The 19666-nt window shown below is 34.8% G+C and overlaps 2 protein-coding genes across 4 annotated transcripts; one reads left to right on the plus strand and one right to left on the minus strand.

The window, feature by feature from the left end:
- Positions 1-1541: 1541 nt before the first annotated feature.
- Positions 1542-9375, minus strand: LOC117323738 (translin-associated protein X-like). Of its 2 annotated transcripts, none has more exons than XM_033879163.1 (4): positions 9244-9375; positions 7214-7400; positions 4924-5057; positions 1542-4400 (listed from the first exon to the last, which is right to left on the minus strand). In XM_033879163.1, the coding sequence occupies exons 1-4, from the start codon at positions 9260-9262 to the stop codon at positions 3847-3849; spliced, it is 894 nt and encodes a 297-aa protein (XP_033735054.1). In that variant the 5' UTR covers positions 9263-9375; the 3' UTR covers positions 1542-3846. The 2 variants fall into 2 exon arrangements, with proteins under 2 accessions (XP_033735054.1, XP_033735053.1); XM_033879162.1 differs by lacking the exon at positions 9244-9375 and adding an exon at positions 8395-8465.
- A 70-nt stretch (positions 9376-9445) lies between these two features.
- LOC117323739 (solute carrier organic anion transporter family member 4A1-like) lies at positions 9446-19615 on the plus strand. 2 transcript variants are annotated; one of them, XM_033879164.1, is made up of 13 exons: positions 9446-9682; positions 11588-11718; positions 11836-12161; positions 14038-14259; positions 14883-14985; positions 15666-15787; positions 15983-16104; positions 16235-16373; positions 16542-16740; positions 17442-17589; positions 17691-17872; positions 18708-18772; positions 19192-19615. In XM_033879164.1, the coding sequence occupies exons 1-13, from the start codon at positions 9596-9598 to the stop codon at positions 19470-19472; spliced, it is 2127 nt and encodes a 708-aa protein (XP_033735055.1). In that variant the 5' UTR covers positions 9446-9595; the 3' UTR covers positions 19473-19615. The 2 variants fall into 2 exon arrangements, with proteins under 2 accessions (XP_033735055.1, XP_033735056.1); XM_033879165.1 differs by lacking the exon at positions 9446-9682 and adding an exon at positions 11367-11456.
- The last annotated feature ends 51 nt before the right edge of the window (positions 19616-19666 follow it).

Here is a 19666-nt window from a genome sequence, read left to right on the forward strand (position 1 = left end):
TCATTGGGAGTTAAGTTTCCCTTTGATGTGATTTTATTACCAATAGTTTAAAAAAAAAAGTTGCAAATTTGCATCAATATTTTTATTTTAGGACCTAATTACAATGAAATATTTTTATTTTCGCCCAGTGAAAAGATTAGTACAGGTTATATATTGTGGATTTCGATGTCAACTTGTAGTAATAGATGGGCATTTTCAATCATTTTTGACTGCATTTCTTAGGGATTTCTTTTTTGTCAGCGATAGTATTATCTGAAATTATCTTTATTCTGCTGTAACCATTTTACTTGTAATTTCTAAATCATACATTGGTGTCAAGTATTGTGTGAGCTGGTTACATTTTGTATGCTGGTAGTTTGCTGTAGAAATCTAAATACAAACTTGTTGGGTTTAAATTGGCAGCTTATATTACCAATGATTTCAACACTGATGTCAGTGGTAGCACTGTAGACTGTATGAGATCAATTGCAAAGCTTAAGTTCAAATTCTTTACATCATATCAAGTGCTGTATTTAAAAATGATTCTTTTACCTTTTTTTGTGATTATCTTTTCTACCATTACTTCTCCTTGCCATTTTAGATATAGTTGGATATATGATGATTTCATGGTACATCTACATGTATATGTAATTGAAATATATGTATACATTTGTGATCTGATCATATTTTTAAACATTCAATTAGGAGATTTTATATTTGACTTCTAAAATAAGGATACATCAAGGTAATGCATCATGACATCCATTTCCCGTACAGTTGAGTTTTATCTTTATTAAAAGATACTCTTAGGCACTAGAACATGTAGGTTTACATTACCAGTAGACTACCTATATTTAAAATGCATGAAAGTGTATCTTAGTTTTTGTGTAGACATGTTTGGAGAGAAACAGAATTTAAGTGCATGAATGAATTCATATGTTATATTGATTGTTATTCTGTAGAGATATTATTTATTTACCCCTTTATTAACGATAGATACTTAAAATTTTGTTGTTGCAATATAGTGGTGCTTACTATGGTCTGATTAAGGTTTTTATTTGTGCAATATACAGTGAAATATTTGTGAATTGCCATATTTGTTAATAATAAGATATACATATATCTATGTTAATTATAAGTGTCACCCTCATCAAAGCACTGTAATGTTGTAAAATGTTCACAGAATGTTCAGTATGGTAAGTATTTTTTTTTGAAATTTTCTGTAAAAGCTAAAAAAAAATGCCACATACACTACACAATGTCGTGAACTATTTGACATTTCGCTTCAGAAATTTATTTCCAATCCAGTTTTAAATTATGGGAGAAATTTGTTTCACCAAAAAAATTGGTATCATGATATACACGTACATATATATAAACATACTTTTTATCTAATCCACTCCCATGATCAGCGAAATCAACTGATTTTTGTGATACAATAATAAAAAAAAATTCTATGAATAGTTTACAAATTTTCTGTAGAGGAGAAACTCTATTATGTACACAAGTAGATTTCATGATATATACAAACACAAAACAAATTTACACAAAGACTTTTTTTTTGTTTAATATTATATACAATATCAACTTGCTGCAGTCTTTTTCTGTAATAATGAGGTTTCTATCTCGGAAGACAAATAGATTGGTTGTATATGTCACAAATGTTATCAAATAATGAAATAATCAAAAGCAAATGCATATGGATGCAACTTTAAATGATTTGTTTTTTGTTTCTACAACAAAATACCGTTACATGTACCGGGGTATCTCCAACAAGTTCTGAAAGTATTTTATACACTATATACTTGGGTAAGGGTTGAGTGGTAATGCAAGAACTATTTATATCTTATTTAAGACATGCAGTTGATTGAAATAGCATGAATATCTATTGAAAACTATTTATTTCAAAATCGATACCTTTTGGGTGAGTAATAGCAATAATGTATTTTAAAAGAAAGGACTGCATCACATTTGCACTGGTTTATTGAATGAAATCATGAGCACTTTTGCATGTTGGTCCTCTTTAAATCCATCTGTTATTTTTGTCTTTAATGTGTATTTATCTCAATGAACAAATTGTTGTACAAGTTGATGAAAATATTACAGCAATGAAAAATATGTAAGCGCCTTTCTTATTTGTTTGCTTGGTATTTTAAAAAGATTTGACCATGTTTTCCCAGCAGTAATCACCATTGCCTGCCAACTGTATCAGGTGTTTTATAACCCTGACGGGCTGCAATGTATATAATCATTTTGTCTGCATCCTTCTCTGGATAGAAAAGGTTGAGTACAAAATATCTCATTATACCGCTCAACAGAGTGAGGTCCTATTCATGCCATAGTGTCATAACATCAACATCAACAAACTACATTTTGGTAAACATGAGTCGAGGTAAAAAATCAAAGTTCATTTGAACACTTCTGAAATCAGTTTTTGTTAAAGATATGTCTTGTGCTCAACAGATTTAGTTTATATAAATCCCAATGATAGTACTTGTGTCATAACGTCAAGGTCTACACCCTGATTCGATTTTGGCAGCCACTGATCAAGGTTTTAGGGTCAAGTATTACATAAATGATTAAACCATTTACTAATTATGGGGTGTATTTGGTGATATATCTGTGAGTCCTCACTCACTTTGTTTATTTTTTCTCTGCAAGATATAACATATTCTAGCTGCGATAACAGCCCTGGACGATGGACCAACAATTTATCACAAAAGAGCATTGAAGGCAGAATTCTATTTGTATTCTAGCTTAAGCAGAATTTAAGTACAATAATATTAAGGAGTATACTTTTAACCTAATACAAATAAGTATTTTAATTAAAATATTTGTGTCACAAAGAATTGTGGGTGATGTTGGGACCTTTTGGACAAAGGGAAATAACTCTTTAAATTCTAAAGCACACTCCACCAAAACGTACTGATTTAAAAAGATTTACATGTAGAATTATTACATGGACACCCTTTCAAATTAAAATGAAATTCTTTAATGAGAAAACTAAATGAATAGTGGAGTAAAAGCATGCTTGAGAACGATGACAAATTTTACCTACTTAATTTTGTAGCCTAAAATTTCATGCAGAAGTTTGCAACAAAAATTAAAATCAACACAATACAAAATAGAAACCAATTTAAGTTTTAAAATCAGAAGCTTGTTTTGATGCTCATTTTGAATTGAAGTAACATATTTTATATCGCTTGCCAAGTATAAAATGCATGTGAAATTAATGCTTTTGGCAGTTTTATTTTATAGGAAGGTTTAAAATGTATAAAGCATAGCATATGACACCTTTACTTTGCTGGAGTATAGAGGGCTACATTTGTACAAATTGATTTTACTTAACTCGCATTACAAATCAGTAGATTATGCTGAAAAAAGTTTTAACTCCTGGTAATCATTATCAAGGCCTCTGAAAATACTACGTAATATGATATCTCACAATTTAAAGTCTAACAATCATTCAAGTATCTTTAAATTGAACCATTTCAGTCATGGTAATCTGAGTTTGTAAAGAATAGTGATAGGCACTAAAAATTGATAGGCAAGGTCTAGAGTAACAACACTTGACTGACCTATTATACATGAATTACCATGAACTGGTTTCCTATAATTGTCACATCTTTACACTGCATTAAATAAAACTCGAGAAATGCTGGCCAACATAACTTCTCATTTTAAAACCTTGAAAATGTCATCTGTCTAACGGGTCAATGCTGGAAATAAAGATGGGTCAAACCTTATTCATGATTACAGGCTGTGGCCCAAGTTAAAAATAAAGTAAATACCATTTTGGGGTATTAAGTGAAAATTTTAATACACAATTTAAGACTGGTTACACGTAATAGAAAAGCTTTGTTGAGCCTACTCATCCATGGACTGATCATCAGTGTACATATGGATCTCCCTCATGGGGGAGCTGAGGACATCTACTAGCATGTGTTTAGGAATCTCCGAGCCACGAACCTGTAGGGTATAACAGGCTGTCTCTACCTTCTGCAGACTCTGATTCAGTGTGTGTAGTTTCTTTTTCACTTCCCTGGATACATAACTGAACGATTGAAATCCTAACTGCATTTTTCTCAAGAATGTACAAACTTCAAACGGAATGTCAAGGTTTCCTGCCCCCACACTATTAATTGCCAATCGCATCAGTTCCCCAGTGAGGTCAGCCACGCCCAGCATGTATTCAATAGGAGGAACATGAACTTCAATTGTGCCTTTTTGTTCAGATTGGTTAACAGCCGTGCTTGATGCCTGCGACTCGACCATTTCTGCTTGGTTCTTTGGATCATATGTTTGTCCAATATCAATATTTTCAGGAAAAATCAGATCCTGCTGGATTGTGTCTAGTGATACCAGCTCCTTGCACTTGATGTAGTTGAAGAACGAGACTGCTTCAATATATTCCTGAAGACCTGTCAATGTGTAAACGTAACATATTTAAGCTGTTTATCAAAATCAGTAAAATCAAATTTCAAATTCATATTCATAAACAAACTATTATTTATAACATTTCAAATCACCAATGGTATCATTGATAAAACATTTGTTAAATATTCTGTAAATGAAAAACAAGACAATTTGGCTCATTAAAGCTCACCACTGAATCTGAAGTAAGATTACATCCCAAGAAGATGATGAATTTGTGTGAGAAATACTTCTAGACTTCTCACTGTTTGACAAACTGACCGCAATCAATAGTATTTGGTGGTATGAATGTGAATTAATTCAGTAATATCACTAATTTCAGTTGGCAATATCAGAAGTTCAATGCAAGTAACTGTGAACGTATATATGACTCAAGGAAGATGAACCCATGCCCAAAGTAAAAAGTTAGAGTGACAAGAAGTGCAGGAGATCAGACTTAAACAATTCTTTTTACTGCACATATAAATTATAGTCTAACAGCACAAACTATTTGCTAGTTTGGTCTCATACCCGGTGAATATGCCCGAATAAATCGGTATGGGTCTTCATCCTGTAATTCCTTAGCTATTAAGGAGAATTTTGTGTTTTGTATCTGCTTGAGTTTCTCTGAAGCTTCCTCCAGCACTGCACATTCCGAGTCTGACCTGAAATCATAATAAACAGGTGTTCCTAACAATAAAAAGTAAATGAATATATATATACTTGTGTTCAATGTCATTGTACTCTATAATCTTGAAAAGGAGAATACTGATGAAATCATAAGAGAACTTCACCATATGTACTGATAACTGTTTTCATTTCTCAAGAATAAGGTAGATATATACGGTAAACCTCCAGTTAGTTCGAACAAAATTAAATAAATATTGACGAACCAGTTCGAATTATTCGAAATTATGCTTCAGAAAATAAGTGTGAGTTCGAACTATTCGAGTCTATATCGGCGAAAATCTCGGCAGAGTGAAATCATTAGACACAAACACATCCATCGTAAATCTGATACGTAACAACGGCGGTCTGAACAATGGCACATTTATAAGTTAGTAAATGATAGTATTTTATTTAATTCAATGTTAATTGATCGTTAAACGTTCCTCATTTCACGATAATTATGATGGTTATTGCGCGAAGCCGCTCGGTTAATGCGTAGATACAGTAGACCCCAAAACAGTACCGTACACGTTTCGTTGTGACACAAAAGTTAAAGAGGCTTATCCGCAGACGGACCGGTAAACGGCACATCTCCGATCACTAAATAAACTTCAGTACACGTTTCTATGTGACAAAATTAGAGGCTTTCCGACTTTATTTCTTGAAAACACTTACAGAATATGTATTTAAAAGACGTTTTAAAACCCAACCTGAGAGGGAAATGTATGGAATATAACGACAAATCTTCTTTGTAAATCGCCGCTGCCTTTGAAGTTATCACTGTGCGGCACTGTGCACGTACTTGTTTCTTTGATGTGTCAATCAAATTAGACTTATTGCGGGTTGCGATTTAATAAATAATATTTAAAAATGAGGTTTTAATATCACTTTTCAGCGTTTTATAAGGAAAATTAAATGAAAAACTCAACAATTCCAACAATCTGTCATGTGTAAAAAATCTTTTTCTATTAGCCAATTTTTCTGATCTCTCTGCGGGCAAGCCTCTTTAAACATTTGTACAGTATAATCTTTGCACGGTTATATTTTTTATCTGAATCAAAAACTATCGCTATATTATTGTGATAAATGGTCTCTTTAATACATCTAAAGCAGTCTACATAACCTGTTGCGTTTATGAAAGCACTACTGTAAAAATAGGCGATATATGTTGGTAAAATTAGGTCAGAACATTAACATGTCTGCTTTTAAATATGCCCAGTCGTATCATCTACCAAACATAGTTGATACCTGCAAAATTATCCATCACTAATTGGGACACCTGTGGATTGTTTTGACTTGATATGAATGCTCTTCACGTCACTCAGCACGATCGGGCAGCCGATCCTTTCAACTTTACCGCAAGCGACACCTCGCGTGGCCTGCTTACCTAGCGTGAGGTCGCAGGTTTTTAGGTAATACTTTGATTGGCAATACTTAAGATATGTCCAGTCACAATTAGATAATCATAATGCTAAGTTAACACTAGTTATATGTGAAAATACACGGACGATTTCTTAGTTTGCTATACAGCACGAATACAAATATCGCATGTTATTTATACATTGTCGGGGCCAAAATTTGCAATCAGCTGTCTCGTGCGTGGTGTATTTTGGAATGTAAAAAAAAACCTGAATTAACACTAAAATATGTGGCATATATTAAATCACAGACGCATTCTAATGATCACGCATACAATCTAATAACCTAGCGCTAAACGTGCTTGCTGATCAAATTTAAATGTTGACATTGGTCCGGTCATCGGGGCTGAGTCGTCGTGAGCTTTCAATGGAGTTTACGGGGGAAAAAATCTTACTTTACGTTCTTCATTTGACAAGTTTGAACTATCCGAAATGGTGTCAGTTATAAACAGCCAGAGGTCGAACTATTACTAGCTAAAAAATTATTGTTTTTCTAGAAAAAAATGTGTGTTCGAACTATCCGCCTGTTCGAATTAATCGGAGGTTTACCGTATATATAAATTGCATGTATTAAAGACTTTAAAGTTCACATTAATTTTTATTTTGCAATTAAAAATTACCCAGTGTCTGTTCTGTTTACTTTAAATTAACACAAGCGCAAGTATTGAAACCTTAGAAAATTTTCACTTAGAGATAAATCAAGATAACTAGGATCTAAAGTCTAAACTGATTACCCTGCAACTCTCTGTAGTAAGAAGATTGTCCTTTTGCTGTCTATAGTTATGTCCCTGCTGACCTTGACAAGACGTTCATGTTTGTCATGTCTTGCGTCAAGCTCTGACTGGTACACTCTAAACGCCTTGATAACTGGAGAATTCTCATTCACCGGTACTTTAGGTTCTCCCTTTCTGGAACGCTTCACTGGAAATAATAGTAAAAAATATGATGTTGAAAATTCTGATGTAAATGTCTGAAAATATAATTACTGTACAGAAAAAAATATTACTTTACAGGTAAGTATTCATCAAGATATATATATTAAACAGTGTTTTTCTTGGTTACTTTGGGAGAATCAAATTGACAAACTGAGAAAATTTGCACATAAATTATGTTAAAAAAATATACATGATTTTAATTGTTTTTTGAGTGGCACACTTTCTGCATTTTTATAATGCAGTGTTAATTTTAGCTTTAAATGATGGCACACTCCAAATAAAACCCTTGACAGTCCTTTTTTTTTTAGATCTATTGAGTGTATTATTTACTGTTATGTTTTTCTTTGTTTTTCAGATTTTTGGTATTATTGATGTAATTGGGAATATTCAATTTCCTCTTGGGAATAATAAGGCTAGAATACACTAGAAATGAGGTCGTTTTGCTCACAAAGTTATATAGTTAGAAAAACACTGTTAACATAAACTATCATTTGAATGCTGTCGTGATGAGTTCATGAGTTTCAGACTTCTATGGTAGACCAGCCGGTGATATTAAACCTATGCTATGTTTTGCAGAGGCTCTACAATACAGTACAAAGCGCCAGTATATAATTTAGTCAGATAGTCTGATAGTATATACTACTACAGTGGAATTATTATGATTTAGCTGGGGTATGATTAATCCGAAGGTTTAAGATGATTTAACGTCTTTTAAAAATATGTTGTGCGCCTATTAACCAATGAAAATTACTTTTTTAAAGACTGATACATCATAAAACATCATAAACTTTTAGTGTTACGACTTTTAGCAAGACTCGAGTTCACATGCAGTTTCCATAGAAATAATGGAACGTCATGCTGATTTACCAAAGTAAGATTCACTCATCAGTCTAAGTAAAACATACAACTATTGTATATTGAAAATATAGCGATGATATCAAATACTAAGAAAATATATTGAAACTATAAAGTATAATCACCGCCTTGTTTTCCTTGGTCGGACATTTTTAATCCGTCTGAATCAAATGGGTGTTTGAATTAAAGGCAATTCCTTCAAAGCGCCGAAACAACGGAGATAAGGTAGCGAAAAAGAATCCAAACCGACCGAGATTAAAATCCGTATTGTTAATTAACGCTGAACAATTTAAACAATTCCGAGAAAAAGTCACTCAATGTTGTTGTTTTTTGTCGATATTAAACTTCAAACGGATATCGATAAATGCAAAAAATAAACGATACAGATCGGTGCTATTTCTTATTCAATTTAGTGTTTCTAAAACTGCTTTTGACGCCCCATCCACGATATATATAACACATGTGTGTTAAGTGTTCACTAGATATCATTACATCAGTTTGATAGACTATTTTAAATTTAAGGCAAGTGACATATCTAATTATATGCCGATTTGTTGTTGTATGTTTATATGCTAACTTTTTGTGATAAAGCATATTGTTTTTTTTCTGGTGCTTTACAGCACTAATGTTTCTCTGTTTGACATATATGTGTTACGTTAAATGAAGTGGCTTGTACACATTAAGTATCTTGAACGTATTTTAAATGACATAAATTACTGTACTCTTTACAGCGTGACAGATATCAATAGATAACTGAACTAGCTAGGTGTGCAAAGTGTAGGGTTAATATGGCAATATATTGAGCTTTAAAATATCAAATACATTTATCACATAGTCATCACTGGCTTTAAGACCCAATATAGAATGGACTTTGCCAGATAAAAGTTGAATATAAACAATATATAATACAAAACACATTTATGTCTGTCATGTATAATATTTCTTTCTCTTAATAAAAATAAATATACTTTTACCATCGTCTACACAGAACATTGTTTTTCAGACCGCCCCTGGGCCATGTGGTTCATTGTTAGGCCTGTCATCTTTCTAGTGTCGTTATTAACTATGTCAATGGACGGACCATCGATCACATGCATATATACAGAGACATATATAGATACATATCTATATACGTCTCTGTATATATAGGACATCGAAGTATAATGATAGCAGTGTAGTTATGATCTAACAGACATTCTATTTTTCCCGACCAATAATGATATTCCAATCAATCAAACGGGGGCCGTAATAGGTTAAGGAACCTAAAACTACTCTCTTCTTACCTCGGACACCCGCCATATACGATTAAGTCATGTTACAGATTACATGGACAAACACAACTGTGTAAGTGGGAAAACTAAACAGCACCAAAGCGAAGGGAAACATCCTCGAACACGTTATCCAAACTTTCGGGTAAGTTCAGTCATCCATACCCTGTTCGCCCCGAACTTTTTCAAATTATCAGAAATGTTTACATTAAATAGTTTACTTTATGAATTGCTTAATTGCTAAAGATTATGAAAATGCTTTGTTTTTACCGTATATAATAATTGTACATATAGCTTCAGATTATGTTTAATACCAATCCTACGCTTGAATATTGGTGTGGACAATTCAACTTTTTGTGTGACATCCCTGTAACTATAAAACAAATCAAAATGTCAGTGAAATGTTTTATGACCAAAACACCATGCACATGTACCAAGATTCAAGATTCAAGATTTTTTATTACTCTCTGACACACTTGAGTGTGTGTAACAAGAGGTCAAACAAGTGTACAGCAATGTTACAATTATAACATGACAATGTGAGCAGATCATATGTATGGACATAATTGTTTGTTTCTTACTTTTCCATATAATGAAGTGTGAAAATCTGGAAAATATTAATGTAGTAGAATATTAATTGATAATAACTGGCAACTTCTACACTATAGCATGTAAATTCATACTTATAGAAAGTTATGTTTTTAATATTCACAAGTAGATAGCACCAAGCTTAATAGATTATACAGAGATTCATTGTAATTCTTTATCTCACTAAGAATAACTTATTTGTCCTATAGACTGGTGGAAATCTGGGGAAAGTTATCGCCCCTTTGTGTACTATTATAATACACAATGTACTCATCTTCTTTACAATACAATATACCTAATGCCACTACTAAAAGTAAAGTGTACAGTAGGCTTAAGTCTATATCGAAGCTACATGAAACATACTTGAACATTCATCGTTATGGAAAATAACTAGTGCAAGTACCTCTGGACTTTTGTACCAGCCTTGCCTTTTTCAACCCACCTATTGTGAAACTATGTGCATATAACGCGACAGAGCGAAATATTGCTTCAGGTCGTCCTTACCATTACCTTTAGGTTTTACTGTTCAATCGCGTGCCTTCGGTTTCAACTGGTGCCATGCCCCCCCCCCCCCCCCCCCCCCCCCCCCCCTCTAGAGACTAGAATGCGTGCAAATGATGTCGATATTGCAATAAAAAATATGATTTTGATATCCAGCTATGTCCAATTTAAAGGAGACACCCTACCTTAAAACGAACACTTACTAACTAGCAGCTACTAAAAACAGCCATTTGTATTGTGGTTTCCAAGTAGTAATGTTAGTTGTAAATTTACAGGGTACTTGTAGTATTTTTTTTATATTTGTCAAAGATACATAAAAAGATAAAATGAAATATTTTTTTCTTAAAGAAAAAACGATGAATGAGATCAAAGTGATTTTGCAATAGTCAGTCAAATCTTTGAGTACATACGGCCCATGATAAAAGTACACCGGTACACATGTCCAGTTAAGATAAACATCTTTTAGCATAAACATATTTATTTCTTGCTGCGTGATGGAGAATTGTTTGTCCACGTATAGTGCCCGAGGTCATTTCCCTGTTTGTAAGTCAGTAAGTATTTAGAGGACATAGGTCATTTAAAGCTTTTACAAAGATTTCGGGAGTATACAATTGATTAAATACAAATACATTCTATTGTCCAATGTCAAACTATCCTTTGTCACTCAGTTTATGTCACCTATCGAAGTACCGCATCTACAACAGGTTGGGAAGGGACTGTTGACCATTACAACATCAATACCTACTTTCGAGGAGGCCCCTATTGTGTACGGTTTTGAATAAACATTTAGGGCGTTCACAGGTAGACGACGCTATTGCCTGGAGTCAAAGGTACAGGTTACCAAACGATTTGGTATCGGGGACAGCTGAGACAGTAGTCAGTGCCTATATTCAGTGTTGTTTGAACCTAGGTAATCTGTAAGCTATTTCACCATTTCAGTGTACTTTTTTCCATGTTATAGTTATATCCGTGGATATCGGGTATCAGTGTTGCTGCTACAGACATGGTCAATGATTTTAAGGGACAGACGACGGCGCCTGGGAAGACCCTTGATGAGGACGAGCGGTATGGCTGTAGAACTTTCAGGCCAACGTAAGTTTTTTCAATAGAACTGTCACGTGCTTTGGTTTTGCGTTAAATGTAACATTGCAATATATATAACTCGGCTCGTGCATACTCTAATCGAATGTACTGCTTATCATTCAACAGGTTCTTACAAGCGTTCAATAGCATCCGATGGCACGTGTTTTGGCAGTGTGTGTTTAACTTCTTCGAGGGATTCGTTGTAAACGGTGTTATCAACGTCATCATTCCGTCCCTGGAGAAACGGTACGAGATGTCCAGCTCCCGATCCTCCATTATCGCCAGTGCTAATGATTTTGGTGCATTAGTTGTACTCATTTTCATCAGCTACTATGGGGGCCAGAGGAACAAACCGCGTATCATGGCAGCAGGAGTGTTTCTCATGTCAATAGGGAGTCTTATATTCTCTCTACCACATTTCGTTGGCGACAAATACACGTATACCTCATCAGGTAAGGTGGACTTTTTGGTGTCTGATTTCGGCCATCTTGCATTGTCAACCCTGCAAATACATCATTTTACTTTTGCCTCATTGGCGAGGTACTCTAAGCACGTCTGCTGTTGACTTTGTCGCACTGTCGCGCAATCGCAATGGCGAAGGCGACAACGCGAGATGGCTGATTTCAGCCACAATGCACTTTTGCTTCAGCTTGATATTGTTCAATGAGTATAAACTATGACTTCTTTAAAGAAGAGAGTGCATTGGTTACCCCGCCATTATAGAAAGAATTTATCTGCTTTATAAACTTATGTATTCGTATTCATCATGTCCCAATTGATCAATTTATAAAATATTAAATATGACTTTTACTAAATGTGTAAATAAAGGTTGGACATTTAGAAGAGAATAATACTAATGTTTCAATTCCAAGGACGAGGGGGTGCTGGGGGTCATAAAATCGAAAATCCTGGATCCGCGCCTGGGAAAGATGGTTTTGTCATATTTCTTGAGGATATCTGCGGCTGCCTAAACAAGAAAACAAATTGAAAATGGATGCTGTTCATATCTTAATTTCACAGAAAGTAATGAAATTAATTTTCTCTAATGTATGCTCGCGATGATCCCATGTTGTGATTGTCATTTGTGGATAGATATAAAAACATATATATAATTGGGAAATGGCTTCATATCAGTTTGAAAGCCTTTGCCCAATCCTTTTGTATATATTAATGCAAATGAAACATGTTTTAATCAAATCGAAAAAAAATATGACCGAAAGTTGAAGCTTAGTACATGTATATATCAACGGTCACGAACGCGTTACACACTGACTGCGATTTCCGATTTCTGATCCGTTAGCGAAAACAAATGTTTTAAAACTCTTTTATTTTTGTTTTAGTCCATGTTGACTTTATAAATATGGCGTATTAACGAAAAGTCAATAACTTTCTCTACACGAGTCGAGCAAGTTACAAACTTTCGATATTATTCTCGCACATGAAAGTCACGTCAGATATAACTTTGAATGCATCGATGAATTCGTGCAACTTACTCTCTAGAAAACGATCCCGAATGATTGCAAATTTGCTATATTCATTTTCCGCATGTGGGCTTTGCCCCCCTGAAACCCCCTACCAGGGCGCTGCCCTGGACTCGCTGGGGCCCCCAGACCCATCGCTAAAAAAAGAAAAAAAGAATTCGTCTCGCGCCTACGGCGCTCGCTTTATTACTAAATTACTGTCCCCCCCCTTTCGAAAATCCTGATCCGCGCCTGGTTGTATTACGAAAGAAAATAACTTTAAGAAGACGTATACATATATTTAAAGAGGCTTGCCCGCAGAGAGATCAGAAACATTGGCTAATAGAAAAATATTTTTTTACACATGACAGATTGTTGGAATTGTTGAGTTTTTCATTTTATTTTCTTTATAAAACGCTGAAAAGTGATATTAAAACCTCATTTTTAAATATTATTTATTTAATCACAACCCGCAATAAGTCTAATTCGATTGACACATCAAAGAAACAAGCACGTGCACAGTGCCGCACAGTGACAACTTCAAAGGCAGCGGCGATTTACAAAGAAGATTTGCCGTTATATTCCATACATTTCCCTCTCAGGTTGAGTTTTAAAACGTCTTTTAAATACATATTCTGTAATTGTTTTCAAGAAATAATGTCGGAAAGCCTCTAATTTTGTCACATAGAAACGTGTACTGAAGTTTATTTAGTGATCGGAGATGTGCCGTTTACCGGTCCGTCTGCGGGTAAGCCTCTTTAAAAAATGAAATAGGTGTAATTAATGAAATTGAAACAACTTTATTGCAAGTGAAAATCTCCACTTTTGGTAACTGTCAGTTAATAGTAAATTGTTTGGTGCTTTGCAGACGGATTGAATGGGACGCAAAATTTGTGTTTGAAAGACAGCAGTGACGATATTACCAATGTATGCCAAGGTGAAATACCGGACAATTCCGTATATGATGGGTACTACGCATGCTTTTTGATTGGACAAGCGTTTCTAGGAATCGGAGCTGTCCCTATGTTTACTATTGGTTTAACCTATATTGACGACAACTGTAAACCCAAAATGACGTCGTTCTTCTTAGGTATAAAATTCGGCAATCATTGGCTTTGAAAGAATAGTTATCTATGTATTATACAACATATACGTAATACCATACAATACAAACGTATATATCCTGCTGCACAAACAAGTATATACTTCTACATAAATACTAATGAGCTGCTTGCTATTTCTTATTAAATGCTAATAAATTATGATTCTATATATATATTGCATGCTAATCTGCTTCTACGTAAATACCGATATGCTTCCACCTAAATACTAATTTGCCCCTATACAAATACTAATTAATATTATGCTTCCACATAAATACTTATATGCTTCTACCTAGATGCTAATACGGTTCTGCATGAACAATCAATATATGTTTATAGAAGAATATATGCTTCTACCTAGATGCTAATACGGTTCTGCATGAACAATCAATATATGTTTATAGAAGAGTATAAATATACTTCTAAATCAGTATCGATATGCTTCTGTACAAATATTAATATTGAAAATTCTCCCCAACTGATACTATTATAATTAAAATGCTGATCATTGGACATGAACTTATTGTATCCACATATGATAATAATTGGACATCATTATTTACACAGGTACTACTGATGATATCAATCAACTTGCATTGTCTCCTAACAGGATGCACGATGTGTTCAGCAGCCGTTGGCGTCGCCATTGGATACATAGTCGGGGGCCAGACGCTGTCGTACTTCGTAGATGCAAATAAAGTGGACCCTTCCTCGTAAGATACATACATGTATATCGATAACAGTGAGAAATAATCTTGTGACAAGGTTATATTTTACATTTTTCTATTAGTCTGATCGTCACCATTGCCCTACTACTATCTCATTTTTTAGCAAATCATCCACCAAATTGGATAAGCTTAGTCGGACACTTTCATGTTCCGCTTTTTAATAGGCACGATCGGACGTGTAAAGGTAAAAATATGAAAAAGACTTCAATTTTTTATTTTGTTATTTATTTATTTTTGTTTTTTTTGTTTGTTGTTGTTTTTTGGAAGGGGTGGGGGAAGAAAAGCGAAACAGTCCCGTTTTAGTTTCTTAGATGACGCATTTTTGAAACAACACCATGTGTTCCATGTTCAAGCAAAAGTTTCGACTGGATAATTAACGAAAGTCCTGCTCAACCATTATGTGTATTCACCTGCCTGACCATGTGATATAACTTGTTTGATACCTCAAACAAGATATAACCTGTTTGATATAACTTGTTTGATATAACTTGTTTCGCAATGAGATTGTCTGTAGTTATACATTTACAGAAGAAAATCCGGTCATTGAAAAATAGGTTGTTCACCAGATAACCAGATAAGATTAATTTCTACTACATAGAAACAGGGAATTTTAAGTATGGTTAACGAGCAAGGTTGCTAATATATATGATACAATTTATCCACAGCGTCCCCCTTACTCCGGCTGATCCGCAGTGGGTGGGAGCCTGGTGGATCGGGATTCTTGTATCTTTCCTCTCCTTCCTGCTGATCGGCCTCCCAATACTTGGATATCCAAAACAGCTTCCAGGTTAGCACTAACGCCGTGATTTAATCAGTTTGGTAAATTGTAGATATTTGATCATCATTTTGGAGGTACATGAAATGCATGATCTGGTACCACTGGTAATAAGATTTTAGTCAAAAACAGAAGTTCTTGAAGTGAAGAGTTTAGTTTCTATGTTATTTACTAAAGGCTTCGTTTTCATAATTTAATCATTTGTAGGCTATACTCAGCTACAGAAACTACGCAAATTGGAGGCTCACAACGTGGGCGACGACGAGGTGACCACCAGACCAAATTTTGGAAAATCCTGGAGAGACTTCCCAAGGTCATTCGTGTTATTGGTAAGCCTCATTCAAGTGTACATATATTTTTATTTGAAAATGATGATTATTTTGATAAAATAGAAGAAAACAATATGTGTATATAAGCATTATTATCAATACTTTTTAATATATCATTATTATTTTCCAGATTAAGAATCCGGCGTTTCTGTTTGTATGCCTGGCTTCCACTACAGAAGCTCTCTTTGTAGGTGGACTAGCGACATTTGGATCCAAACTACTACAAGAAATGTATCATGTTGATCTCACTAGTGCCGGGCTTATAATGGGTGGGTGAGATTCTCACGAAAAAAGTTATATTAGCAATAAACCCAAGCTTGTTTTTCTACTGAAATATGTCACATCATGCTTGTTTAATTTGATTTCAGCATGTATTTTTATCATTTACTGCAATAGCTTAATGCAATGCTATCATGGGGTTATTGTCTAACTGGCAGGCTTAATAACCATTCCCGGATCTGGTGGGGGAATGTTCCTTGGTGGATATCTTGTGAAAAGGTTCCGTTGGGAATTCAGGGGAATTGTCCGCTTCTGTGGAACCTGTATGTTTGTATGCATGTTGTTCGCGCCGACATTCATTGCAAACTGTCCTAGTCGACCATTAGCTGGAATAACCGGAAACTACAAATATGAGAGGTGAGATAAAAGTAATAGAAAAAAGGAGTCATATATGGAGGGAATTTCGACTTCTGGATGTTAAATATGACGTCTGATAATTTTTACTTTTATATTATTTGCTGATTTTTTTTACCTTTAAAGCTCTGAAAATATCAACTCCGAGATAGAAACATTTTTCATGCGCTGATCTTCTGAACTGGAAAAGAAAGAAAGTGTCAAAAACACATTTGCCAAACATTGTTACATATTTGGAATAACGTTTTATTGCTACCGAGACGCTTGCCAACTTGATTATTTCTATTCGTACACATGCAAACTTTAAAATGTGAAACTGCGTTTGCAGGTGATATTCAAAGGTCACTCATGATATATATTTGATTATAAAAGACGAGGACCGCCGGCGCAAAGTCGGAACTTGATGGAAATCGGTATATTTTCCATACCTTAAGGTTTGATAAAGAAATCACAAACTGTGTTGGGGTGAAATATCTTGAATATCTATCTCTCGGTGGAGCCTCGGACTGGACAGTACATAATCGCACCCTGCGTGTTAAGATTTCGTTTTCACACTCTAAGGTAGGAACATTCAACTTCATAACATATCATGTAAGATGCTAAAAAGGGCAACTTGAATATCCCAATAACCGCTGTAATGTATGCATGACAAAGAGGTCACCATTTTCCCTTGCTTCCATGGAATTAACATCTGTATTATTTAGCGTCCAAACTGGACTGTCAGCTGAGTGTAACCAGGACTGTCACTGTACCACCTCGGGATACGAACCTGTCTGTGATGGTAACCATACCGTCTACTTTACGCCCTGTCATGCCGGTTGTACGACCGTCAACGTCAACGGTGACGCCAAGGTATGCATGCGCTGCTAATATTTGAATCGTTATGTATTTGAAATCTTTATTATAGTAAAATTTCCTTTGGCGCTGTCTGTTGGTATTATATATGTTTTCAGGAGTACGGCAACTGTAGCTGTATATCGGGAGGGACAAATGCTCAAGATGATTTACAGAGAGACGCTATAGGAGGCTTGTGTGTGGATCAGTGTCCTTGGTTCTACGTATTCTGTTTACTCTTATTGTGTATCATGTTGTTCACTTTCATGACCGTACCTTCCTTAACGACATCTACCTTTAGGTGAGTCATCCATATATCCTTACTCGTTCATTTGATTTAAAGGTAATGTTTTTTATTAGGAGTGAAATATGATATATGGCGAATTACTTATAGATTAATTACTGTTGAAAATAATGTTAAGGAAATAATCAAGTCACAAGGTACGACACAAGGTTTATGTAATGCTTAATTTTTTTCATAAATTGCATAAAATCTCGCTTATTGAGGATTGTAGTAGACGAAGCTTACTCTTCCCGAAACATCTGGTCTTATTCTTGTACCTTTTAAGGGTCATCATTTTTGTTCATACTTTGTCGTCGGTTTATCGAGTCAAAATTTCGTTACTATGTCGGTATTCTTGTATATTCAGCTAAGATTGCTGCATTATAGTAATATAATTTAAAACACGATGACGTAAACGTTTCACTTGTATTTGCAACGTCTACTACCTACTGGCCGCAATAGGCAAGACATTAGAATATCTGACAATGTAACCTCGGGTAATGACCCGAAGTGAGAGTTGAATCCACATATTCCCCAGTTGTTGTTGCCCAGATTATAACTGTCGTGCACTGCTGATGGTGTGTCCTTTGGTAAGAAGACACTTTACCGCAATTACTCTAGATATTACGCAGAGAGCTTTGATCCCATATGTTGTTGAGTGAGGTAGTCAGCCCCCAGCTGTGGCAAGGTGAATTCACTTCACAAGAACTCTGTCTGTTCACAGAGCGATGGATCCAAGAAAGAAAACATGTATTAAGTCCTGTAATTAACCAATCTATTTCATCGCCCATAATAATTATTCTCATTTTAGACTTATTTGATTTTTTAATTCTGACATTTTGTTAATCAACAGATGTGTTGCGTCACAACAGAGATCCCTCGCCCTCGGAGTGCAGTTGCTAGTCACTAGACTTTTAGGTAAAGAACATTTCTGTTCAATCATATATTGTATGTAAAAATAATAGTTCTCGGAGTCAAAGATATGTTATTTTCATTTAAATATCAACCTTGTTAACCAAAATTTAATGGTCTTGACGCTAACTGCAGGACGATTGGTACACTTTTCGGCGCTTCTTCAGGAATCTTAACCAATCAGGAGACCGCTTTCTTCAGGATTTCGGTTCTACTATTTCTAATAACGGCGGACTTGTTAAAACATTTGATTGATATAGTGGTATTTGATTGGTTGCTATGGTAAGATTTAAAACGTTTTCTGTACCAATCGTCACACGGTTCTGTCCGCGAGCGTCAGAACAGTGGATTACCAACGATATTCAAATTTGTACTGTTTGACGAATTGACAAAAACATGGTAAATGGTATCACATTTTTTATCAGGAACGACGCCTGGACCAATATTACTAGGAGCATTAATAGACAGCACATGCTCCGTGTGGCAGGAAACTTGTGGACAAACCGGATCCTGTTGGACATATCGGAAGTCTGATCTGAGCCTGCGTCTCATGGCTTGGATGGCAACACTGAAGATTATGGGTGTTATATTCACTTTAATTGCTTACAACATGTATAAGTCTCCCGCAGCTGACAAATTTGACGAAATTCCGTCTATCGCTGCAAATGTTGATAAAAACAAAATAAATCATTCCACCAAGCTATAACACCCTGGAGATAAATTTGAATGCCTAGTTAGGAAAGGGAAGGGAATTAATCATTTCTTGTTTTAACTTTGTCTTTTTTACCTCAACCTCATACACTCATCAATATAAAATTTAATATAAAATAAATACATGTAGTCAAATGGTGTGTATTGTTTTTGTTTTCGATTGATTTTGTTTTTATTTGATTATTTTAA

The sequence above is a fragment of the Pecten maximus genome, chromosome 3 (genome assembly GCF_902652985.1).
Source record: "Pecten maximus chromosome 3, xPecMax1.1, whole genome shotgun sequence".
Taxonomy (NCBI): Eukaryota; Metazoa; Mollusca; class Bivalvia; order Pectinida; family Pectinidae; genus Pecten; species Pecten maximus.

Coding starts and splice junctions, on each gene's coding strand:
- LOC117323739 (XM_033879164.1), top strand. CDS start 9,596: ATGGACAAACACAACTGTGTAAGTGGGAAAACTAAACAGCACCAAAGC. Junction 14,986..15,665: donor AATAAAGTGGACCCTTCCTC/GTAAGATACATA, acceptor ATTTATCCACAG/CGTCCCCCTTACTCCGGCTG. Junction 17,873..18,707: donor TTAACGACATCTACCTTTAG/GTGAGTCATCCA, acceptor GTTAATCAACAG/ATGTGTTGCGTCACAACAGA.
- LOC117323738 (XM_033879162.1), bottom strand. CDS start 8,419: ATGTCCGACCAAGGAAAACAAGGCG. Junction 7,401..8,394: donor CGACCAAGGAAAACAAGGCG/GTGATTATACTT, acceptor TATTATTTCCAG/TGAAGCGTTCCAGAAAGGGA. Junction 4,401..4,923: donor TATTCGGGCATATTCACCGG/GTATGAGACCAA, acceptor ACACATTGACAG/GTCTTCAGGAATATATTGAA.